General features: G+C 37.6%; 4 protein-coding genes across 5 annotated transcripts; all 4 read left to right on the top strand.

Moving 5' to 3' along the window:
- Positions 1 to 380: 380 nt before the first annotated feature.
- LOC131334028 (2-methylene-furan-3-one reductase-like) lies at positions 381 to 2,906 on the top strand. Of its 2 annotated transcripts, none has more exons than XM_058368893.1 (3): positions 381 to 697; positions 1,193 to 1,682; positions 2,420 to 2,906. In XM_058368893.1, exons 1-3 carry the CDS (start codon positions 497 to 499, stop codon positions 2,734 to 2,736), a joined length of 1,008 nt encoding a protein of 335 aa, XP_058224876.1. In that variant the 5' UTR covers positions 381 to 496; the 3' UTR covers positions 2,737 to 2,906. The 2 variants fall into 2 exon arrangements, with proteins under 2 accessions (XP_058224876.1, XP_058224877.1); XM_058368894.1 differs by having other exon boundaries at positions 557 to 697; positions 1,146 to 1,682.
- Positions 2,907 to 6,449: 3,543 nt separating this feature from the next.
- LOC131334075 (cytochrome P450 704C1-like) lies at positions 6,450 to 10,611 on the top strand. Its single transcript, XM_058368944.1, has 5 exons — positions 6,450 to 7,036; positions 8,291 to 8,575; positions 9,064 to 9,402; positions 9,981 to 10,181; positions 10,261 to 10,611. The coding sequence occupies exons 1-5, from the start codon at positions 6,515 to 6,517 to the stop codon at positions 10,462 to 10,464; spliced, it is 1,551 nt and encodes a 516-aa protein (XP_058224927.1). The 5' UTR covers positions 6,450 to 6,514; the 3' UTR covers positions 10,465 to 10,611.
- Positions 10,612 to 12,072: 1,461 nt separating this feature from the next.
- On the top strand, positions 12,073 to 13,575 carry LOC131331907 (cytochrome P450 704C1-like). Its single transcript, XM_058365868.1, has 4 exons — positions 12,073 to 12,387; positions 12,671 to 12,743; positions 12,854 to 13,191; positions 13,271 to 13,575. The coding sequence occupies exons 1-4, from the start codon at positions 12,073 to 12,075 to the stop codon at positions 13,472 to 13,474; spliced, it is 930 nt and encodes a 309-aa protein (XP_058221851.1). The 3' UTR covers positions 13,475 to 13,575.
- Positions 13,576 to 17,054: 3,479 nt separating this feature from the next.
- LOC131334074 (cytochrome P450 704C1-like) lies at positions 17,055 to 21,457 on the top strand. Its single transcript, XM_058368943.1, has 6 exons — positions 17,055 to 17,447; positions 18,871 to 19,086; positions 19,377 to 19,670; positions 19,930 to 20,250; positions 20,800 to 21,003; positions 21,103 to 21,457. Exons 1-6 carry the CDS (start codon positions 17,130 to 17,132, stop codon positions 21,289 to 21,291), a joined length of 1,542 nt encoding a protein of 513 aa, XP_058224926.1. The 5' UTR covers positions 17,055 to 17,129; the 3' UTR covers positions 21,292 to 21,457.
- The last annotated feature ends 339 nt before the right edge of the window (positions 21,458 to 21,796 follow it).

The raw sequence follows: 21,796 nt of genomic DNA, 5'->3' as shown, positions 1-21,796 counted from the left end.
AATTGATGTTAACTACCATTCAAATGATTGATCCATCTCAGCACAGAAGCAGAGTAGATTCAGAGTTTTCACAACATGATGGTTGCTAATCTTTCATTATCTGTTGATGCTTTCTTCATGTTTACAATCATTAGACACACAGAAGTACACAACCTCTTTGCAATTATCACTCTTTTTTGTTTTCTCTCTTGCATGATAATAAAACTACCATTATATTCCCTCTCATGTTTTTGTCTTTGTGCCACTCAAGGATTAGGATCACTTGATCTGCAAATGATAAGATAGAAGATAACTTTTAACATTCCAATCAAGCATCAACACCACTATCTGTTATCCACTCCTCTTTCTTTCTTTTTTGCTCTCACCTATTTTTCAATGGATCCAAACGAACCACCACATTTTCAAACTCTTGCTCATAGCACCACTATACTTTAGATATATACCCCATATCTCCATTTCTTTTGTGCATCAAGCTCATTTGTTCAGAACCAACCTTATGGGGATCAAAGACAAACCTGTTGAGATGCAAAAAGCTTGGCTCTATGAAGAGCATGGTCCTAAGGAAGTCCTCAGATTAGGGGAATTTCCACTTCCTATTCTCAAACATAACCAATTACTTGTCCAAGTTCGCGCTGCTGCTTTGAATCCGTTTGATTGTAAGATCCGCCAACGGCCTATCGCTCCAATAGAATTACCGGTGAGTAGAGAATTATGATGGTGCAAATAGTGCGCGTGTTTGTGCAACAGTAGTGGTGGATCTAATCAATTGACTTGTTATGAATTATGATCAAATCAATGTGTTCATCTTATTTGACACAAAATGTCATTGACTCTACCTTTTTTTTTGATCCGGTCATTGACTCTACTTGCTTCTCATAAAACTCACACATAAGTTATTTTTTTCGATTGATTTTTCAGTAATTTTGATTATGATCTAGAAGTTCACATTCAGGCATATGTAAACTTATAGCGAAGGTGGAAGACCATTTAGCATTTTATTTGCCAGTTTCTTGCCTTGAGTTGACTTGTCATATTCATTTATTAATTTTCCTTAAACTTACAAAAATCACAAACCCTAACTCATAATCTGGTACTTTCAGGTGAGTTTTCCGTAGTCTTAGTTTTGATGTAGCAGTTCTAATTAGGATACAAGGTGCTGTGGTCATGGACAGAGTATGAAATGTCGATGCAGGCGGTTCCTGGCTGCGATATGGCAGGTGTGGTGGTGGAAAAAGGCAGTGGCGTTACAAAATTCGACATAGGTGATGAGGTTTATGCAAATATACAAGATTCCAGCTCAGAAGATGGGAGACTAAAGCAGCTTGGGACGCTAGCAGAGTATATTGCGGTGGAGGAGAATTTAGTGGCAAAAAAGCCAGAAAACATTTCATTCGAGGAGGCAGCGAGCTTGCCCTTAGCAGTCCAAACAGCGATGGAAGGTTTCAAGACCGGAGGTTTCAAAGAGGGGCAGACAGTTTTCATAGTTGGTGGTGCCGGCGGGGTTGGAACCTTGGCGGTTCAACTAGCCAAGCACTTTTATGAAGCCTCACTGGTTGTCGCAACGACTAGCACTGCAAAGGTGGAGTTTGTCAAGAGCTTGGGCGCCGATAAGGTGGTTGATTATACCAAGACTCGGTATGAGGAACTTGAGGACAAGTTTGATCTCCTCTATGATACAATTGGTACTATTTTCACCTCTTTTCAGTTTATCTGTACACTAGAGGAATTCCTCGGGGCAATACTGTGTATGCAGAAACTTGCATACAAAATCAACTTGTGGTTCAGATCCAGTCTTGGTTTGATCCCCCTGCACCAGATATGAATCAAGACCACATGTTGAGTTTTTTGTTCACTTTCTAGGTAACCTATGTTTTCCCAACGTTTCGTGAGAGAAAATTCACATTTGTGACTTTGACTGCGGAGGGGGAAAAGTATTGATCATTCATTAGAATAAGGTAACTGAGAATTGACTGAAACAAAAACTGGTGGTAAAGGGTTGTGGTAGGATTGGTTCCCCAGGATTAGTCGAGGTGAGTCTAAGCTGGTCCGGACACTTGAATTATTGGAAAAAAAAAAAAAAAAAACTGGTTAAGGGATTGTTTCATTAGTCAAGGAAATGGAGAGGAAAAGCAAAGAAAGAAAGAGACAATTTCAGAAGCCTCCATTAGTTACTTCTTTTGGTATTTCCAGAGTTCAGTTTATTTGGCTTTTGAAAAATGAAGCAAAAGGTCAAACTTGCCCTGTGAATCTTGCAAAAGGGTTATCCAAAAAAGCCCAGTTGACCAATTATGCTAACTTGTGTTCTAGTTTTGGTTTCCCCTTCAAGAAGCAGTAACTAAAAGTTTTGAAGCAACAGACTTTCGAAATTCTTCCATTAAAATGTACTTTTCTCTGGTTGATTTTCTTCTGAAATTTTCAGGTGACACCGAGAATTCGTTCGTGGTGGCTAAGGACAACGCGCCCATCATCGACATAACGTGGCCCCCATCCAATCCGAAAGCAATTTATTCAGGCTTGACAGTTTCGGGGGATATTTTGGAGAAGCTAAGGCCGTACCTAGAGAGCAAAAAGCTGAAGGCAGTAATTGATCCAACCGGTCCATATCATTTTGCCGACGTTGTTGAAGCCTTTCGATATTTAGAAACCGGAAGAGCCAGAGGAAAAGTTGTGATCTCAGCCTTCCCCCTCACAAAAACAATGATGCCTACGCTTCAAATAGTTTCCAAGAAGTTGTGAGCGTCAAGGACGAAATGGTCATATCACAATAATGTCAGATTATAGTGAAAACTCTTTCGTTTACGAGTGCGTTGCGACTAGCACTGTATGACATGTATTTGATTGAGTAATTGAAATTGTTCGTTTTATTTCATTTGCCTTTGTGAAAAGTGAAAAATTTATTGGACAAATATACTTTGTGAAAATAATACTCCCATCTCCTTTAGAAATGGCTTTTACATTCTAGTCCTCTTTGTAAATTATATTCAAACTAGTAATTTCCCCTTTCTAAACATAGTCAATGTAGTATCAAATTCCACTTTTCCGAATTTTCTTTTATATACAACTGTTGTTTTTAACGTCACCTCACATGAGGTGAGTCCCGGATATGCATATGATCTCACCTTATGCGAGAGGAGCGTTACAAATAACCGTGAATTAAATTTTTTTTTCTTCTCCCAACAAAATCTACTTCTCGGAAATTTTTATGTTAAGAATAAGCTTCAAACATGATCCATCTAACCAAGTTCATAAAATAGTCTAACACAACAAATATTACCAATTTTGTATAATTCCGTTCGTTGCATTCAGGGATAGCATAAGAGATATTAAGAATGTATAATCATACGGAATTCCAACTCGAATTCAATTTTTTGAATGTCCACTCACTCAAAAGTGACATCCCTATCTAACTTATTTATTTAACTGACCTAGAAAAATAGAAAACAAAATGGTTCTAAGATTATATATAACCAAGTAAGTAGTAGAGTTTGAAACTTTATCTACCCAAAAGGCTCCAACAAAATATCTACAATCTTCAATACCAGACAGATCATGAAACTCCAACAATTTTGTTCTCTTACCTAGTAGTTAAAAAGAAAGAGAATAGGCCGCGAAGAATTACTATTGGCTGCAAAGAATTACTTTTGGCCGCAAAAAATTACTCTTGGCCGCCAAGAATTACTCTTGGCCGCCAAGAATTACTCTTACTCTTGGCCGCACAAAATTACTCTTGGCCACCAAAAATTACATTTGGCCTCTAAGAATTACTCTTGGCCCGCAAATAATTGCAAGACCATAAGTCATTCTTTGCGGCCAAGTGTAATTATCGGCAGCCAAATGTAATTCTTGTCGGCTAGGAGTAATTCTTCGTGGTTAGGAGTAATTCTTTGTGGCTAAGAGTAATTCTTCGCGGCCAAGAGTAATTTTTTGCGGCCAGGAGTAATTCTTTGTGAACTTCTAATCTCAGCCATTGACTTCAATGGTTGAGATGGAGTGTCTCTTTTGTGTTCCTGGAATGCTCCCCTATATATATAGATTCTTCAAATTAGAACAGAATCTAGGAAGTTTTGATATTCTTCTCTCTTTTTTTTTTTTGAAAAATCACATAGACATTAATGTACAATTGTTATGAGTAAATAAATCCATACGACAATTGGGTAATATGTGCAAAAAGTGTGAGCACTTTATTGAAAGGAGAAGAATGAGCCTAAACCATTGAATCAAAGTAATCATTCATTGCAACAACTTGTCTTTTATTAAGTATGGATGTGTCATACACCCTTGTGTTATGTATTATAGAAAATTAAGTTGAATACGAAAATTAACTCCAATGCAAAAACACATGCATATGTATATTTTCGTTGGCTTTCAACTTTCAACCTGATGAAGATGAAACTATGACTTAGTTTCAAGATGCAACAAAATCAATACACTTGCTGCCACTAACATATTGCAATGAATCAAATAACCAAATGTATAATTAATCAATTTTTTCCTTCAATCACTCAATCAACTAAACAATTAGCAATCTGAATACATTTCAAAAAATAACAGGGCCCACATATTATTTAAAATGTGGACGTTCCATTTTCTCCCATTTTTCGACCAAATTTTGATGATTCGAGCCATTCAATGTGTTCAGAACGTGATTTTAAGGGTACTTTAGCAAAAAAATGACCGAAAGGGCTCGATCAGATCAGTTTTTGATAAAAATGCTATAAAAATTTGGTCGAGAAAGGGGAGGTCTGCAATGCAGACACCCTTATGTGAGGATTCGTGTGTGTGTGTGTGAGAGAGAGAGAGAGCGGTAAACTTGTGTGTGTGAGAGAGAAAACAGTTTTGGATTCAAAATTGAAATCCGTTTTTGAATTAACGAGAGAGAGAGAGAGAGAGAACGGTAATTGTTTTTGACTGATAACTGTAATTAGGAAAGTAAGAAAAATTAGAAAATTAGGAATCAGAATAAGATTAGAAAATATCAATTTTAGTTTTTCTTTCATCCTTCTTCCAAATATTCATTTTTTTCAAATATATTTTTAGTCTTACTACCCATAAATCTCAGCCATAGAAAAAATATGTACAAATTCGAGGGTCCAAAATATAGAGAATTTAAAAATTGCTACTCCAAAGGTTGATTTTATCTAGCATAAAGCTTAACTCGTAACAACTTCCTCGTTGAATCAGCTTTATGAAAATATACTTTTCAAAATTTGTTTCTTTCACAAACCAAAAAATTTGCTTAACAAACGCAACAATATGCATAAAATACACCAAATATTGCATATGAAATAACGAGTGCTTTATGCTTTGTTCTCTTCCATTTTCAAAAAGAATTTTTCAAAAAATACCCCTAGATTTCTCCTACTTTCAATATTTCTCTCTTTATCTCTCTCTATTTATTACTCCTACTATTTTTCAAAAAAAATTTCAAAACACGATACGGAAGGTTTAGATCATTTTTAATGCTGACCATGGGATGCACCCTGAGAAATCTCAAGGTTAATCAACTTTGTTTTCCTCTGAGGAGGATGGGAACCTCTTTTGTTTTTTTTTTTCTGTAAACTCAGGTGTTTGGATCAATTTACCAACACCTCGACTAATTTTGAAAGTCTAATCCCACTTGATAGATAATTTCGAACCTGATAACTTAGGAGGAAACAAACTTTTAAATCGCTAACCTTGAACACAATGCCAACCCTTGGGTTGACCTCTTTTGTTTTTGTTTTTGGTCGCCTCGGCTTCTTTTGCCATTCAACTCCAGTGATATCACCAAATGACTCTATCCCTCGCCTTTTAATATATTGAAAACGACCCGTACAGATTTTTAAGGGAAATACATTATTTATGGCGCTGCTATTCGCAGCCCTTTATTTTCTCTCATAGTCTGTTAAAATTTCTAATTATACTCGACAGTTAGTTACAGAAATTGAGATATATTTTCAGCGTCCAATTACCGAAATATAAATATTTTTTTCAACAGCTATTTACCGAAAATGTATGTTCGGCAGTTGTTTACCGAGAGTTGAACATATTTTCGACATGTAGTTACCGAAATATAATCTTGTTTTCAACAGTTATTTACCGAAATGTTATGTATAATTTTCAACAATCATTTACCGAAATATAATAGGCTATGAGAGAAAATATAGAAAATTGACTTTATTCACTAAGGCTCCGTGATTCATTTATTCACGGAGCTGTGCGATCTCGGCCATCTGTTTCTTCTCGGCCATCCAGACCTTCTAAAGCCGAAACGGACGCAAGTAATTCACCTCCGTAAACAATTATTCACAGAGAAACAGCGGTAATAAAGTTTTTCTTTATTTATAGATAGATACCTTTCACATATACGTGTCGTTGTTGGAAACCATGGTTATAGTCAATGGAACTAGTTTTTCCATTTCTTACGTATATCTCTATCTTATGAAGCACGCTATATTCTTATTAGGGGAATCTGTATTGTATTCGTATCGGATACTCTACTGCTCCTCTTCACAGAAACAATTCCGTAAAAAAAATGGACTTCCTTTCTATCATCACCACCTTCATAGCAACTGCTCTTCTGCTCCTCTTCCTAGCCTTCTCAAATCTCATAATAAAAATCTTCATTGGGAAATCAATCAGAAACCCGGAGTACCCACCGGTGGCCGGAACCGTGCTTTCTGAGCTCTTCCACTTCAACAGACTTTATGACTTCCAGACACAAATTGCCAAAACACGTCCTACTTTCCGGCTCCTCGCGCCAGACCAGAGCGATATCTACACGACCGATTCGCGAAACATCGAGCACATACTTAAAACCAAGTTTGAAAAGTACACCAAAGGTAAGGAGAATCAAGACGTAGTGGGTGACTTGTTTGGACAAGGGATATTTGTTGTTGACGGTGAAAAGTGGAGGCGGCAGAGGAAGGTTGCAAGCTTTGAGTTCTCTGCTCGGGTTTTGAGAGATTTCAGTTGTGCAGTTTTCAGGAAAAATGCTGCCAATTTGGTTACAACTGTTTCTGAGTTTTCGGTGGCCAACAGGGTTTTTGATATACAAGTAAGTAATCTCAAACCCAGTCCAGAAAAGGATAATTTGGGTTGATCTTATGTTCATGATTTAAGATATGTGATTTGCCTATTGCGGTGGTTATATCTATATGTAAGCCTGTAAATAGGTCGGATCCGATCCTAACCTGATAACGTTAATCCGATAATCCGAATCCGGTAATCTAAATTCGGATCGGATTAAATCTATTATCAATCCAAATTCGAACTTTAATTTTTATAATTTTTTTTTAAAAAAACAGTAAATTATTTATTTTAAAAAAAAATGTTTAAGAAGTTGTATTTTTTTTTATTTTTTTTTGGAAAATAAATTTTTTTTGCTAAAATTTTTGAAGTAAAAAAGTTTTCATTCGAACTTTAATTTTTATAATTTTTTTTTAAAAAACAGTAAATTATTTATTTTAAAAAAAAATGTTTAAGAAGTTGTATTTATTTTTATTTATTTTTGGAAAATAAATTTTTTTTGCTAAAATTTTTGAAGTAAAAAAGTTTTCGGATCGGATCCGAATTTTTCGAATTCGGATTACCACTATCGGATTTGAGTCTTATCAGATCCGAATCGAATTCAAGTCTTGTCGGATTCGGATCGGATTCGAATTTGTCAAATCCGAATCAGATCAGACCCATTGACAAGTCTATCTGTATGCTAAAGTCAAAGCTTGTTTGAGGTATGTTATTTGGGAAAATAAATGCTTTGCTGTGATCTGTGAATTTTCTCTAATGTGAATACCCAAATTACCCTGATGTCTGTTTTATCACTTTATTAATGAATGGTGATACTAGTAATAGCGAATTCCTTAACCCCAAGGGGTTCACCAAGTGAGAACGAGAAAGCAATAAGTGTTTTTCTTTCATGAGGTCACATGTTAGAATTCTACGGATGACAAACAATCCAATCCTAGGGCTATTGGAGGGTTTGCTCGGTCGTTAACTCAGGGACACACAGAATTAGTCGAGGTGCAGGCAAGCTGGCTCAGACATCCGGTTATAAAGAAAATAGAGAATCCCTTATGAATTAGCTAATGATAACCAAGGCCCACAATGATGTTAGTGAAGGGTCTCACTAAAATGGCGTAATAGCCTTTCTGCTTTTGGGCCGCATTAATTTTGCTTGAGAAGTTTATGAGCCAAAATATTTTTAGGCATAACTCAATGTAGCAAAGATATCAGTTAGTAACTTTTATAAAGTTATCTGGGACTTTCTTTTTCTTGGAAATTAAGCACAGAAATTTGTGGGTTCTCTCAGGATTTGCTAATGAGATGCACTCTGGACTCCATCTTCAAAGTTGGATTTGGAGTGGATTTGAATTGCCTACAAGGGTCAAGCAAAGAGGGAACTGCGTTTATCAAAGCCTTTGATGATTCAACGGAACTTACATATTGGCGCTATGTCAATCCATTTTGGAAGTTGAACAGGTTCTTTAACATCGGTACTGAAGCTTCCCTTAAGAAGAACATCAAATTGATCAATGATTTTGTCCACGGTTTGATCAGTACTAAGAGGAAACAGCTTGCAGTGCATCAGGACAGTGTGAGTGGTAGACTGCTAGTACTGCCATCTTGTTTTTCCTATTTTAGTACTGCCATTTTGTTACTTCCATGGTTGTTGCTAGTGTTTAGGATCCGCAGCTAGCTGTTTCGTATCGGTTTTGAATCCTTTGTTTTTGATTTCGATTCTTGTTATACTTGTTCTTGGAAACAAGCACAAGTAATTCCATTTTAACTGCTTCCTGAAAAGGGGGTTGTTTTCAGAATTTCCAAAAAAATATTTCCAGAGCAGAAAACAATACCAAGCGGAACTGCCCTCCTGGACTATCCATAGCATTTCAATTATCAAGGCATATACTGATATTCACTCAAGATTCAACTTTCAACAAATGAAATAGTTTTATGTGCTTTGGATGCTGGTTTTTATGTTTTGTCTGGAAAGCGAGCGGTTAGATTTACAACCATAAAATAAGGAGATTGGCTACTAATTTTGTTAGTGCCTTAGACTTGGTAATGTTTCATGGTTTCAAGAATGACAAGGAGGATATACTTTCAAGATTTCTGGTGGAGAGCATGAAGGATCCAGAGGGGATGAATGACAAATATCTGAGGGATATAATTCTGAACTTCATGATCGCCGGCAAAGATACCTCTGCAACCACTCTTTCATGGTTCTTCTACATGCTATGCAAGAATCCATTGGTACAGGAAAAAATTGCACAAGAAGTGAAAGAAGTTACTAGCAGTCAAGGGGATGAAGGTAGAATTGATGACGTCGTCGCAAATATCAGCCATGAAGTACTTGAGCAAATGCATTACCTTCACTCAGCATTGACTGAGACCTTGAGGCTTTTTCCTGCAGTCCCCGTGGTAAATAATCCCAACAACCTCATAGATTGTTCTTCCTTTGTTTCTCAGCAAAATTTCCGGGTTTTTTCCTGTATTGCATGTCATTAGCATAAATTTTTGTGTGCGAAGTACACTGATCTCCCCTGAGGTTTCTAACAATTGAGGGGATCTACCACGAGGCTTCTTAAATTACACTGACCTGCTCCGGTCTACCTGGCAATATACAATTCCCCTTTCCATGAGCTATATCTCGGACGGTGTTGAATTTTGGGATAGCAGGTCATAATACCCTTATCCCACCTTTGCAAAGATACATTTAACAGTCATCTCAGAGAGGGGAGGTCTCTATATGGTAAGAAAGAATGGCGTAGTTATCTGAAATGACAGGAAAGGTCTAGTCGCCGTAATTTTCAGAAATGCCGGTGTAGACAAATCCAACTAATTTTTTCCTCTAATATTTAGCACTAGTGTTCCAACCTGATTCACAAAAACTTCTTTTTCCATACTCTGCTGGTTCAGTTCTACCATCATTTTCGCATCGAAAGCTCTTATTTTTCCATTTCTATTCATTGGTTCTTTTTTACTATCTGGTGTACAAGGATGGGAGGTGTGCAGAAACAGATGACATTCTTCCCGATGGCTTTAAGCTGAAAAAGGGAGACGGGGTGTACTACCTGGCCTATGCAATGGGCAGAATGCCTTACATTTGGGGAGATGATGCCGAGGATTTCAGACCAGAAAGATGGCTCAACAACGGGATTTTCCAACCCGAATCACCCTTCAAATTTACTGCATTCCATGTAAGTAAAGTCTCATGGCAGTTCCTTATTCAGATTGTGAGCACCCGAAATATGTGTGTTCTTGTGTTATGATTTTCAGGGAGGTCCTAGGATCTGCTTGGGGAAGGACTTCGCTTATCGCCAAATGAAGATTGTATCAATGGCACTTCTTAGATTCTTCCGGTTCAAGTTAGCCGATGAAACGAAAAAAGTCACTTATAGAACCATGTTTACACTGCATATTAAGGGAGGTCTTCATCTCTGTGCATTCCCAAGAGCAGGTTTCAATAATACCGAATTGTAACAAGTTTATAGCTGTTTTCTTGGATTCATTGTGGTGATTTATGGACAAACAGGAGGGATCAAGGCTGAACCACAGTTCAATGAAATAGAACAAGGCCTATCCATGAATAAATGGACTTGATTATGAGCATCCTAGTTTGGAATTTTTTCGGGTTCGATTCAATGATTCAAATTGTTCACTTTCTTAGAATAACATTGAGAACACATACCACACCAAAAATAAAGTTGATATAATGTTTGAGATGATTTCAAAATGAATTTATTTTCAAATAAATTGGTTTAATGGTTTTTCCCCTCTCTTTTTTGGGCAAGATTAATTGAAAACAATATCAAACTATAGTCGATCCACATGATTTTTGACACAGAATATGTTTTGGACGCATTTTAAAAAGTGAATGGTTTGAATCAATAATCAATCTAAATATACCTAAAATAGGCCAAAAGTGGATCGTCCAGTTCATTTATAGGCCTCCTGATCCCCTGTCCTACTTATCCTGTCCAACTCCCCAATCCGAGTCTTCTACATGCAACACGTGTTCACTCCTTATTTCCCCTCTTAAAAACGTTAAACTCTAACTCCATTCCAATTTCCTTTTGAGAAATGCTAAGTGCAAAGAAAATTGGCAAAGAAAAGACCCTTAAAGTGTACATGAACGGTCCAGATTCACTGCACAGTGAATCTAGGCCATTCATGTACACTTTAAGGGTCTTTTCTTTGCTAATTTTCTTTATCCCTAGCACTCCTCTTTCCTTTTACGTTCCCCCTTCCCCTGTCCGGGAAACTATTCCCCTGTCCCACTCCTCTGTTTTGCACGATTTTTTTCTGTGCACTAACCATACTATAAACATAGTACAAACAAACATTAAGACTAAAAAACATAGAATTTGAAAAATCAAGTGATAAGTTAGATTGGTACATCAAAAAAGGACACATGAAGTTCACTCACTTTTGGTAATTAGCATAATAATAAAGATCATAACCACTACACTCACTTCTAATCTTGACAGCCATGTTGATCGCAAAAAAAAAATTCATCATAACCACCACTACATTCATTTTTAATCTTGACAGTCCTGCCAATCACAAAAAAAAAATTGATCATAACCACTACATTCACTTCTAATCTTGTCAACCCTGCCGATCACAAAAAAAAAAATGATCATAACCACTACATTCACTTTTAATCTTGATAGCCCTGCCGATTAAAAAAAAATTCATCATAACCACTACATTCACTTTTTTCATTGTGTCTCCGAACCAAGTTTTGGACCGGATTAAACAGTCGAAATCTTGACTGTCCAATGTCAAAATCAATGGTTCGAATCTACTCAAAGATTTTTCGTCGTGAAGAATTCGGATCTGCCTAAAGACTTTCCATATGGACAAATTCTTCCCGCGAGAAATCTTCGAGCAAATTTGTACCCTTGATTTTCCCAATATGGGGTACAGATTAGTACCGTTTCCTCTGGTCAAAACTGTGACCGGAGAGATCCGAACTCCGTGTCTGCTAAATTCAACTAGCACAGGGGATATAACACACGCACACACAAAGCAGCAGGTCATCTCTCTCTCTCTCTCTCTCTCTCTCTCTCTCTCTCACTACAAAAAATGGCTTCCATAGAGCTCTCTACCCTCGTATCCATAGCAGCCATTCTCGTCTCTTCCTTTATCCTCGCTCTTCTCTCTATTAAGCTCCTTTCTACTAGCAAACTGCAAGGCAAAATTAAGAAGAAGTACCATCCAGTTGGTAGCACCGTTTTCCACCAATTATTCCATTTCAACAAGCTGCATCATTTCATGACTGATCGTGCTTCAAAGTACAAGACTTATAGGTTGCTTAGCCCTTTCAGAAATGAAATCTACACTTCAGACCCTGCAAATGTTGAGCACATGCTCAAAATAAACTTTGACAACTATGGCAAGGTATGAACTATACCCTGATTCCGTGAACCTAGATCAATTGTTCTTGTCTATGTAGCAGTTAACCCTGGATGCTTTGATTCAATTTGAACCATAATTGCCAAAAGCCACATTTAATTTCTGGCTTTGACACTTTCTAAAGGGGGTTCTTTCAACTTGACAAGATATATTGAATCAAGTTTTCTTTGTAACCAGGTATTGAGCACCTTCTCCGGTCTACCTGGCAATATACAATTCCTCTTTCCATGAGCTATATCTCGGACGGTGTTGAATTTTGGGATAGCAGGTCATAATACCCTTATCCCACCTTTGCAAAGATACATTTAACAGTCATCTCAGAGAGGGGAGGTCTCTATATGGTAAGAAAGAATGGCGTAGTTATCTGAAATGACAGGAAAGGTCTAGTCGCCGTAATTTTCAGAAATGCCGGTGTAGACAAATCCAACTAATTTTTTCCTCTAATATTTAGCACTAGTGTTCCAACCTGATTCACAAAAACTTCTTTTTCCATACTCTGCTGGTTCAGTTCTACCATCATTTTCGCATCGAAAGCTCTTATTTTTCCATTTCTATTCATTGGTTCTTTTTTACTATCTGGTGTACAAGGATGGGAGGTGTGCAGAAACAGATGACATTCTTCCCGATGGCTTTAAGCTGAAAAAGGGAGACGGGGTGTACTACCTGGCCTATGCAATGGGCAGAATGCCTTACATTTGGGGAGATGATGCCGAGGATTTCAGACCAGAAAGATGGCTCAACAACGGGATTTTCCAACCCGAATCACCCTTCAAATTTACTGCATTCCATGTAAGTAAAGTCTCATGGCAGTTCCTTATTCAGATTGTGAGCACCCGAAATATGTGTGTTCTTGTGTTATGATTTTCAGGGAGGTCCTAGGATCTGCTTGGGGAAGGACTTCGCTTATCGCCAAATGAAGATTGTATCAATGGCACTTCTTAGATTCTTCCGGTTCAAGTTAGCCGATGAAACGAAAAAAGTCACTTATAGAACCATGTTTACACTGCATATTAAGGGAGGTCTTCATCTCTGTGCATTCCCAAGAGCAGGTTTCAATAATACCGAATTGTAACAAGTTTATAGCTGTTTTCTTGGATTCATTGTGGTGATTTGTCCTAACTCTCTAAAGGAAGAATCACTTTGGCAATTCAATCGCTTGGCATTTTGTGCCAATTTGTACAATTTTGTCCCTCCATTTGGTGGGGCGCTGCCTTTGGTTGATTGTCCACAATTGTCATTTTACCCGTTCTACATTGTGGGGTACGTGGCGTGTGGCGTGATAGGGGAAAATATATGGAGCGGTTTTCATTTCCTCTGGTTAGAGAAAAACAGAGAGAGAGAGAGAGAGGTTTTTGGGCGAGCCACACCTCTCAGTAATCGCCTTCAATCTGGAAAAAAACCCCACTTTGCATCTCTTTTGTAGCCCAAGATTTCACCCAAGAATTTCAGGCGATTTCAAATTCGATGGCGATGGAGTTTCAGGAGGTTTTGGACTTTGCTGCCGAAGATCCGGTCGGAGGGATTCATTGGGAAGTTTGGGTCTCAGAGATTTGATGAAGGTTGTTAAGCTACATACAACGTTTATGACGCATCCTTCATCTGTAAGATATTTGGGTTCTCTCATTTCAATAGATGATTTTCGTTCACCTCTGCTTTTACTGAGTGGTTTGCGTTGTTTGGTACAGTATATTGTACGGCACTTTGTTCTTTGGGTTTTCTGATTTTGTACGTAGTTTTTGTGTTTGATTTATGTTTGGAGACTTATGCAGGCCTGTGTTTTTACACCAGCAGATGCAATAGATGTAAGAAAAACCACTTCATTCACACAAAACTCAAACACTCTACATTTAAAAAAAAAAAAAAAACCCTAACTAACTACTGAATGCAGGAAAAACTTGCTCTCTCAGTGCTTCATAAACTAGGCGAACCAAGGAAATGCATCATGATATTGAAGGCTTACATGCACAACTATGCAAGGTGTAGCCAAATAAAGTTCAACGTGCACTCCATGTCTGCCGAAAACCTCTCAGAACCAACAAACTATTCAGAAGAACTTCTTGCTTTGCCTCCAAACACTCCAAATAAAAAAAGCAAGAAAGGGGAGCACGAATTAAGTAGCTCAACCTCCGCCCCAACAATTAACACCCCAGCAGACAACAGCCCAACAAAATACACTTCAACAATAGAAGAAACTTCCAATAGCCCTAGCAGGAACAAATAATCAGCATCCATAAGCTACAGAACTTTGGAACGTTTTGGCACGAAAAAGTCCCCATCAAAAGACTTTTGCTTGATCTAACTTGCACGAATTCTGCCTTTTGCAGTTTTATAAGAAAACTTGTAGCCACAACTGATGTAGGACAAAAATGGAGAGTTTTTGTATTTTATTTTTATTGTTTTAGAATAAGATTTTAGCTAGGAATATTTTCATTTAGGTTAGAATTATTAACTTTCCGTATTCAGTTTGATTTTGATTTCTGCCTTTATTAGGATTCTTGGTCTACAAGAATTAGGATTTTATTTTAATTAATTAGGAAATATCTTTTATTTAATCACTTGACGCAGCGGAATTCACGAGAGACTAGTTAGCGTACTAGTCCAAACGAGATAAACAACTCGTCGCAACGAGCAATTCTTGCGCACAAGAAAGAAAGAGAAAATCTCTGCAATATTATTGATAAAAGTTATAAAAGTTTGATAATTGAATAGGTTACAGCCCTTTTTATAAGACCCTAACCCTAGAAATCCTACTGTAAAAGAAATAATAAATCATGCCAAAACAAGCGGCATTAAATAAAAGATATTTCCTAATTAATTAAAATAAAATCCTAATTCTTGTAGACCAAGAATCCTAATAAAGGCAGAAATCAAAATCAAACTGAATACGGAAAGTTAATAATTCTAACCTAAATGAAAATATTCCTAGCTAAAATCTTATTCTAAAACAATAAAAATAAAATACAAAAACTCTCCATTTTTGTCCTACATCAATTGTGCAATTAGAAACCAAAGACAGCAACATATCTAAACCATGATTGGTACATGTAACTTTTGCTATGATCAAATACTTAGTCAAACTAATGCACATAACTTCTGCTACAAGCAACTACATCCAGAATATTAAGAACGACCACAAAAAGATCTTCACAACGGGCATGCTTTGCACTCCGCCCTGCATCTAGTATGGAGAAACAGGAGGGATCAAGGCTGAACCACAGTTCAATGAAATAGAACAAGGCCTATCCATGAATAAATGGACTTGATTATGAGCATCCTAGTTTGGAATTTTTTCGGGTTCGATTCAATGATTCAAATTGTTCACTTTCTTAGAATAACATTGAGAACACATACCACACCAAAAATAAAGTTGATATAATGTTTGAGATGATTTCAAAATGAATTTATTTTCAGATAAATTGGTTTAATGGTTTTTTCCCTCTCTTTTTTGGGCAAGATTAATTGAAAACAATATCAAACTATAGTTGATCCACATGATTTTTGACACGGAATATGTTTTTGACGCATTTTAAAAAGTGAATGGTTTGAATCAATAAATCAGTCTGAATATACCTAAAATAGGCCAAAAGTGGATCGTCCAGTTCATTTATAGGCCTCCTGATCCCCTGTCCTACTTATCCTGTCCAACTCCCCAATCCGAGTCTTCTACATGGGACACGTGTCCACTCCTTATTTCCCCTCTTAACAACGTTAAACTCTAACTCCATTCCAATTTCCTTTTGAGAAATGCTAAGTGCAAAGAAAATTGACAAAGAAAATACTCTTAAAGTATACATGAACGGCTCAGATTCACTGTGCAGTGAATCTGGGCCGTTCATGTACACTTTAAGGGTTTTTTCTTTGCTAATTTTCTTTGTCCCTAACACTCCTTTTTCCTTTTACGTTCCTCCTTTCCCTGTCCGGGAAACTATTCCCCTGTCCCACTCTGTTTTGCATGATTTTTTTCTGTGCACTAACCATACTATAAACATAGTACAAACAAACATTAAGACAAAAAACATAGAATTTGAAAATCAAAGTGATAAGTTAGATTGGTACATCAAAAAAGGACACATGAAGTTCGCTCACTTTTGGTAATTAGCATAATAATAAAGATCATTACCACTACACTCACTTCTAATCTTGACAGCCATGTTGATTGCAAAAAAAAATTCATCATAACCACCACTACATTCATTTTTAATCTTGACAGTCCTGCCAATCACAAAAAAAATTGATCATAACCACTACATTCATTTCTAATCTTGTCAACCCTGCCGATCACAAAAAAAAAATGATCATAACCACTACATTCACTTCTAATCTTGATAGCCCTGCCGATTAAAAAAAATTTCATCATAACCACTACATTCACTTTTTTCATTGTGTCTCCGATCCAAGTTTTGAACCGGAGCAAACAGTCGAAATCTTGACTGTCCAATGTCAAAATCAATGGTTCGAATCCACTCAAAGATTTTTCGCGTGAAGAATTCGGATCTGCCTAAAGACTTTCCATATGGACAAATTCTTCCCGCGAGAAATCTCCGAGCAAATTTGGACCATTGATTTTCCCAATATGGGGTACAGATTAGTACCGTTTCCTCTGGTCAAAACTGTGACCGGAGAGATCCGAACTCTGTGTCTGCTAAATTCAACTAGCACAGGGGATATAACACACACACACACACAAAGCAGCAGGCCATCTCTCTCTCTCTCTCTCACTACAAAAAATGGCTTCCATTGACTCTCTCTCTACCCTCGTATCCATAGCAGCCATTCTCGTCTCTTCCTTTATCCTCGCTCTTCTCTCTATTAAGCTCCTTTCTACTAGCAAACTGCAAGGCAAAATTAAGAAGAAGTACCATCCAGTTGGTGGCACCGTTTTCCACCAATTATTCCATTTCAACAAGCTGCATCATTTCATGACTGATCGTGCTTCAAAGTACAAGACTTATAGGTTGCTTAGCCCTTTCAGAAATGAAATCTACACTTCAGACCCTGCAAATGTTGAGCACATGCTCAAAACGAACTTTGACAACTATGGCAAGGTATGAACTATACCCTGATTCCGTGAACCTAGATCAATTGTTCTTGTCTATGTAGCAGTTAACCCTGGATGCTTTGATTCAATTTGAACCATAATTGCCAAAAGCCACATTTAATTTCTGGTTTTGACACTTTCTAAAGGGGGTTCTTTCAACTTGACAAGATATATTGAATCAAGTTTTCTTTGTAACCAGGTATTCCGGCTGCGCGCCTGCCTGCGCACTTCGACTAATCCAGAACCATAAACCCACAATTGAATAAAGTTTGACTATACTGGTGTTGGGAAGTTTTAATCGACATGAATTTCTGATACCTACCTTACCAATTCCAAATTCTGACCCCTTTCAATTCCCTGTAGAAATATCAAAACTTGAATGGAATTTGGCTTTGAGGCTATATAAGTAGTGCGTGAGCTATGTATATTTATTGAGTTCTTGGATGTATGGGGAGATTTGTGGAAGAAAAGAGAAGGGTAGACTTGAGAAATAAAGCTCCAAAAATCCCCATCTTTTCCCTTCCACAATCCAAGATCCAAAATCCAAATGGGACTTGATAGAGAGAAACAAGAGAAAAAGGTGGGAGTACTATTCTACTGGTGACCCCAAAACACTGGATCCTTTGCATATTTGCGAAGGAAAAGGAAAATAAAGCTTTAAACCGAAGCGGTTGCCCCGGTGGTCAAATGCTTGGGACATGAGAGTTTGCTCACTACTAAGGTTCCTTCCAAGTGCTATCAACACTTATGAGGCCAGTCCATAAAGATACAATACTTTGCCCCTGCTTTAATCGGACTCTCTGCTTGTGGACGGTGGCATTGGTCCCCAGGAAGTAGTTGGTGTCCAGTTATAAGCTTTACAAGTTCCTTTTTTTCCCTCACAAGTCCAAGATTCCAATACCGATGTACAGAAAAATTGAACGGAAAACCCAGAAACACTATTTGTAGGAGGCATTAATAGGTCAGGGACTCAATAACAAAACCATGAAATTACGACATGGTTCAACGTGCCTTCCCCTTTTCTATGATGTTTAGATATGTCTTATCAAGTCTTGACCTGGCTCTAGGGCAGGGCAGGAGTTACCTACCCGAGTTTTATGGTAGATTCAAGTCACTAGAATCAGCCTCTCTATGTAGAAGCTGAGGAAAAGGCTGCTTACTACCTCGCCCAAACTCTACTGTAAGCCGGAATCTTGTGCGTTGATTATGACCTTCATTGTGAAATAGACCTCAGGGTGTTGTGCTACTAATTGTTATATGCCTCATCTTGAAGCACATTCACATTAGTTAGATTTTATTTCCTTTGTGGCAGATAGAACTACTTTTTTGATTGGCAAGGCAGATAGAACTATCGATAATCAGCATTCATAACTTGAGTGAAAACCTTGTTGATTGGAACTTGCAATTTGAAGTACTAAGAGAATGTGCAGGGTTTGTACAGTTACCGCATCTTAGGGGATCTATTGGGCGATGGAATATTCACAGTAGATGGAGAGAAGTGGCGCCAACAGCGGAAAGTATCGAGCTACGAGTTCTCTACCAAGGTTTTGAGGGACTTTAGCAGCATTGTCTTCCAGAAAAATGTGGCAAAACTTGCTAAAATTATCTCTGAAGCCGCAGCTTCCAACCAAATAATGGATATTCAGGTGAGTTTTCATAACTTACCTGTCGAATATGGTAATGTTCATGTTTCACTTCCGGAAATAACAGAGGAAACCCCACTTTTCAGGAAACATCTAATACATGTTTGAGAATATTCGAGAATTGTTGCCACACAAAGATGAGGAGAATATGATAAACGACATGCCTTACAAACTTTTCATTGTTTTTAGTTTCGAAATCATGGAAAACAAAAAACAATGCAAATGGACAAGATATTCAGTTTCATGAACCCTATTTAACTGCTGCACGAATGCTAATGCGGTACTCAATATAGGATCTGTTTATGAAATCGACGTTAGATTCGATATTCAAGGTTGCCTTTGGAGTTGAACTGGACAGTATGTGTGGATCAAGTGAAGAAGGCGCCAAATTTAGCAATGCTTTCGACGACTCAAGTGCAATGACTCTTCGGCGGTATGTTGATGTCTTTTGGAGTATAAAGAAAGCTCTGAATATTGGGGTGGAAGCTGAGTTGAAGAAAAACATCAAAGTCATCGATGATTTTGTGTACAAGCTAATCCGTAGCAAAGTCGAGCAAATGGACAAGTTACCAGATGATGATTCCTCGGTAAGTGGACAATTGATATATAGTGGGTTTATGTGATAGCTTTTGGGGGAGATTTTAGTTTTTTACACCTTGGAATCTGTCGCAGTGTCTGCTTCATCTCTTTTGAGCAAAAAACAGCTTTTGAAGCTGGTTAAAGTCTGATTTCTTAGAAACATCAATTTTGATAGTGTTGGCTTTATATTTCCATTATCAGCTTTTGTGAAATTCCAAGTTTCGACAAACACCCCCATAATCTTGGTTGTAATGTTGACATTTCCAGGCAAAGAAAGAAGACATTTTATCGAGGTTTCTCAAAGTGTCCGAAACAGATCCTAAGTACTTACGGGACATAATTTTGAATTTCATAATCGCTGGTAAAGACACAACAGCAGCGACTCTTTCTTGGTTCATTTACATGATGTGCAAACATCCTGACATACAGGAAAAGGTTGCACAAGAAATAAAAGATGCAACCAACGTCAAAGAGGGTACTGACGTTGATGAGTTTGCTGCCCGTATTCGTGATGAAGCTCTAGAAAAGATGCAATATCTCCATGCCGCTTTGACTGAGACTCTCAGGCTGTGCCCTGCAGTTCCAGTGGTACAAATTTTACTCTAACAAGCAAGTGGCGGATCTATTTAACAATCTCAACACAGAGACTATCTAGAAGTAAATTGTCTTTTGTTCATGCAGATATTTGTCTAGGTTGAATGCATAATCATTTCAGCGATCGTCTGCCGTTTCAGCTAGCGCTGCAGAATTAATCATCTTTCTTATAGTTGTGCAAATTGTGTTTCCAGTCATGGCTTTGTAGCTACAAAGAATTAGAATCACAGACACGTACGCATTCTTCAGAGCTACAGGGCCATGATTAAACACTTTGTTCACACAGTAGTAAGGAAAAAAGAACTACTAGTGCAGAGAAAAAGGAAAAACTTGACCATGGATTGCTGAAATGATTATGCGTCAAGATTACCTTCGACTCCTACCTTGGTCTTTGTTGTACTAGTTCAACCTATGAAAATATCTGCAAAATAGAAGATAGTATCCTCCGATTCTCGAAGAGATTGTTGAATTCTGCCACTTTCTTTTCCTCTGTGTCTCTTTTCGTCCACTGTGTATGATTTCCTCGTATATAATTGTCTTCAGGATGCCAAGATTTGCTTCTCAGATGACACTTGGCCAGATGGATTTAGTGTGAGAAAAGGTGATATGGTGGCTTACCAACCTTATGCAATGGGCAGGATGAAGTTCATATGGGGTGATGATGCAGAAGAGTTTAGACCAGAGAGATGGCTTGACCAGAATGGCATTTTCCAGCCAGAAAGCCCTTTCAAATTTACAGCCTTTCAGGTAAGAAATCAGATGCCTATATTGCATTCAATTCGAGCTCACAATGGATACTTATTAGAACTCTTGACAACTAAGTACAAAGTTTCTGGTTATGAACAGGCTGGACCTCGAATTTGTCTGGGAAAGGAATTCGCATATAGGCAGATGAAGATCTTCTCCGCTGTCCTGTTAGGGTTTTTCGTCTTCAAGTTAGGTGATGATAAGAAAGCGGTTAATTACCGGACAATGATTAATCTTCACATTGATGGGGGTCTACATGTCCGCGCCTTCTGTAAGTTAGGTGGTTAGAACCTCACTTGTCACATAATATTATATTTTGCTATTTGTTCATTGTACGGAAGGTGTAGAAACTCACTTTGTAATGTAAGATATTTGATCACAATATGGACAAAAGCAGAAGTTAAACCAGCAAACTCCAGAAGCAATGACAATAAAGCTGCCAATTCCAAGACAAGATCAGTTGTCACCTTGTCGGGCCTGCTTATTTACTTGTGTATGAATTAGAATACGAAAAAATCATAGGTGAAATAAGCAGATAATCGAGTAATAAGGAAGGATTACCAAACTGGCTTAGGGTCCTTCTGTTTGTTGTTTCATCCGTACGAGGTGAGATTTTCTCATCATTTTAATGTTTACATTGTAGCCAGTGTTGTGGAATGGAAGTTGATAATCACATGTGCGTCAAAATTTTCTGTTGAGATACAATTCTCTTGAAACAACTAACAAATTGGATATTCCATGAATATTTAGTACTAGCACATATCACTGCAAGCATTTTAGAATTTGAGCATAA

Source organism: Rhododendron vialii, chromosome 7a (assembly GCF_030253575.1).
Source record: "Rhododendron vialii isolate Sample 1 chromosome 7a, ASM3025357v1".
NCBI classification, from domain to species: Eukaryota; Viridiplantae; Streptophyta; class Magnoliopsida; order Ericales; family Ericaceae; genus Rhododendron; species Rhododendron vialii.
This window is presented reverse-complemented; position numbering and strand designations above follow the sequence as displayed.

Coding starts and splice junctions, on each gene's coding strand:
- LOC131334028 (XM_058368893.1), top strand. CDS start 497: ATGGGGATCAAAGACAAACCTGTTGAGATGCAAAAAGCTTGGCTCTAT. Junction 698..1,192: donor TCGCTCCAATAGAATTACCG/GTGAGTAGAGAA, acceptor ATGTCGATGCAG/GCGGTTCCTGGCTGCGATAT. Junction 1,683..2,419: donor TCTCCTCTATGATACAATTG/GTACTATTTTCA, acceptor TGAAATTTTCAG/GTGACACCGAGAATTCGTTC.
- LOC131334075 (XM_058368944.1), top strand. CDS start 6,515: ATGGACTTCCTTTCTATCATCACCACCTTCATAGCAACTGCTCTTCTG. Junction 8,576..9,063: donor TTGCAGTGCATCAGGACAGT/GTGAGTGGTAGA, acceptor CATGGTTTCAAG/AATGACAAGGAGGATATACT. Junction 9,403..9,980: donor TTTTTCCTGCAGTCCCCGTG/GTAAATAATCCC, acceptor CTGGTGTACAAG/GATGGGAGGTGTGCAGAAAC.
- LOC131331907 (XM_058365868.1), top strand. CDS start 12,073: ATGGCTTCCATAGAGCTCTCTACCCTCGTATCCATAGCAGCCATTCTC. Junction 12,388..12,670: donor ACTTTGACAACTATGGCAAG/GTATGAACTATA, acceptor TTGGGATAGCAG/GTCATAATACCCTTATCCCA. Junction 13,192..13,270: donor TCAAATTTACTGCATTCCAT/GTAAGTAAAGTC, acceptor TATGATTTTCAG/GGAGGTCCTAGGATCTGCTT.
- LOC131334074 (XM_058368943.1), top strand. CDS start 17,130: ATGGCTTCCATTGACTCTCTCTCTACCCTCGTATCCATAGCAGCCATT. Junction 17,448..18,870: donor ACTTTGACAACTATGGCAAG/GTATGAACTATA, acceptor GAGAATGTGCAG/GGTTTGTACAGTTACCGCAT. Junction 21,004..21,102: donor TCAAATTTACAGCCTTTCAG/GTAAGAAATCAG, acceptor GGTTATGAACAG/GCTGGACCTCGAATTTGTCT.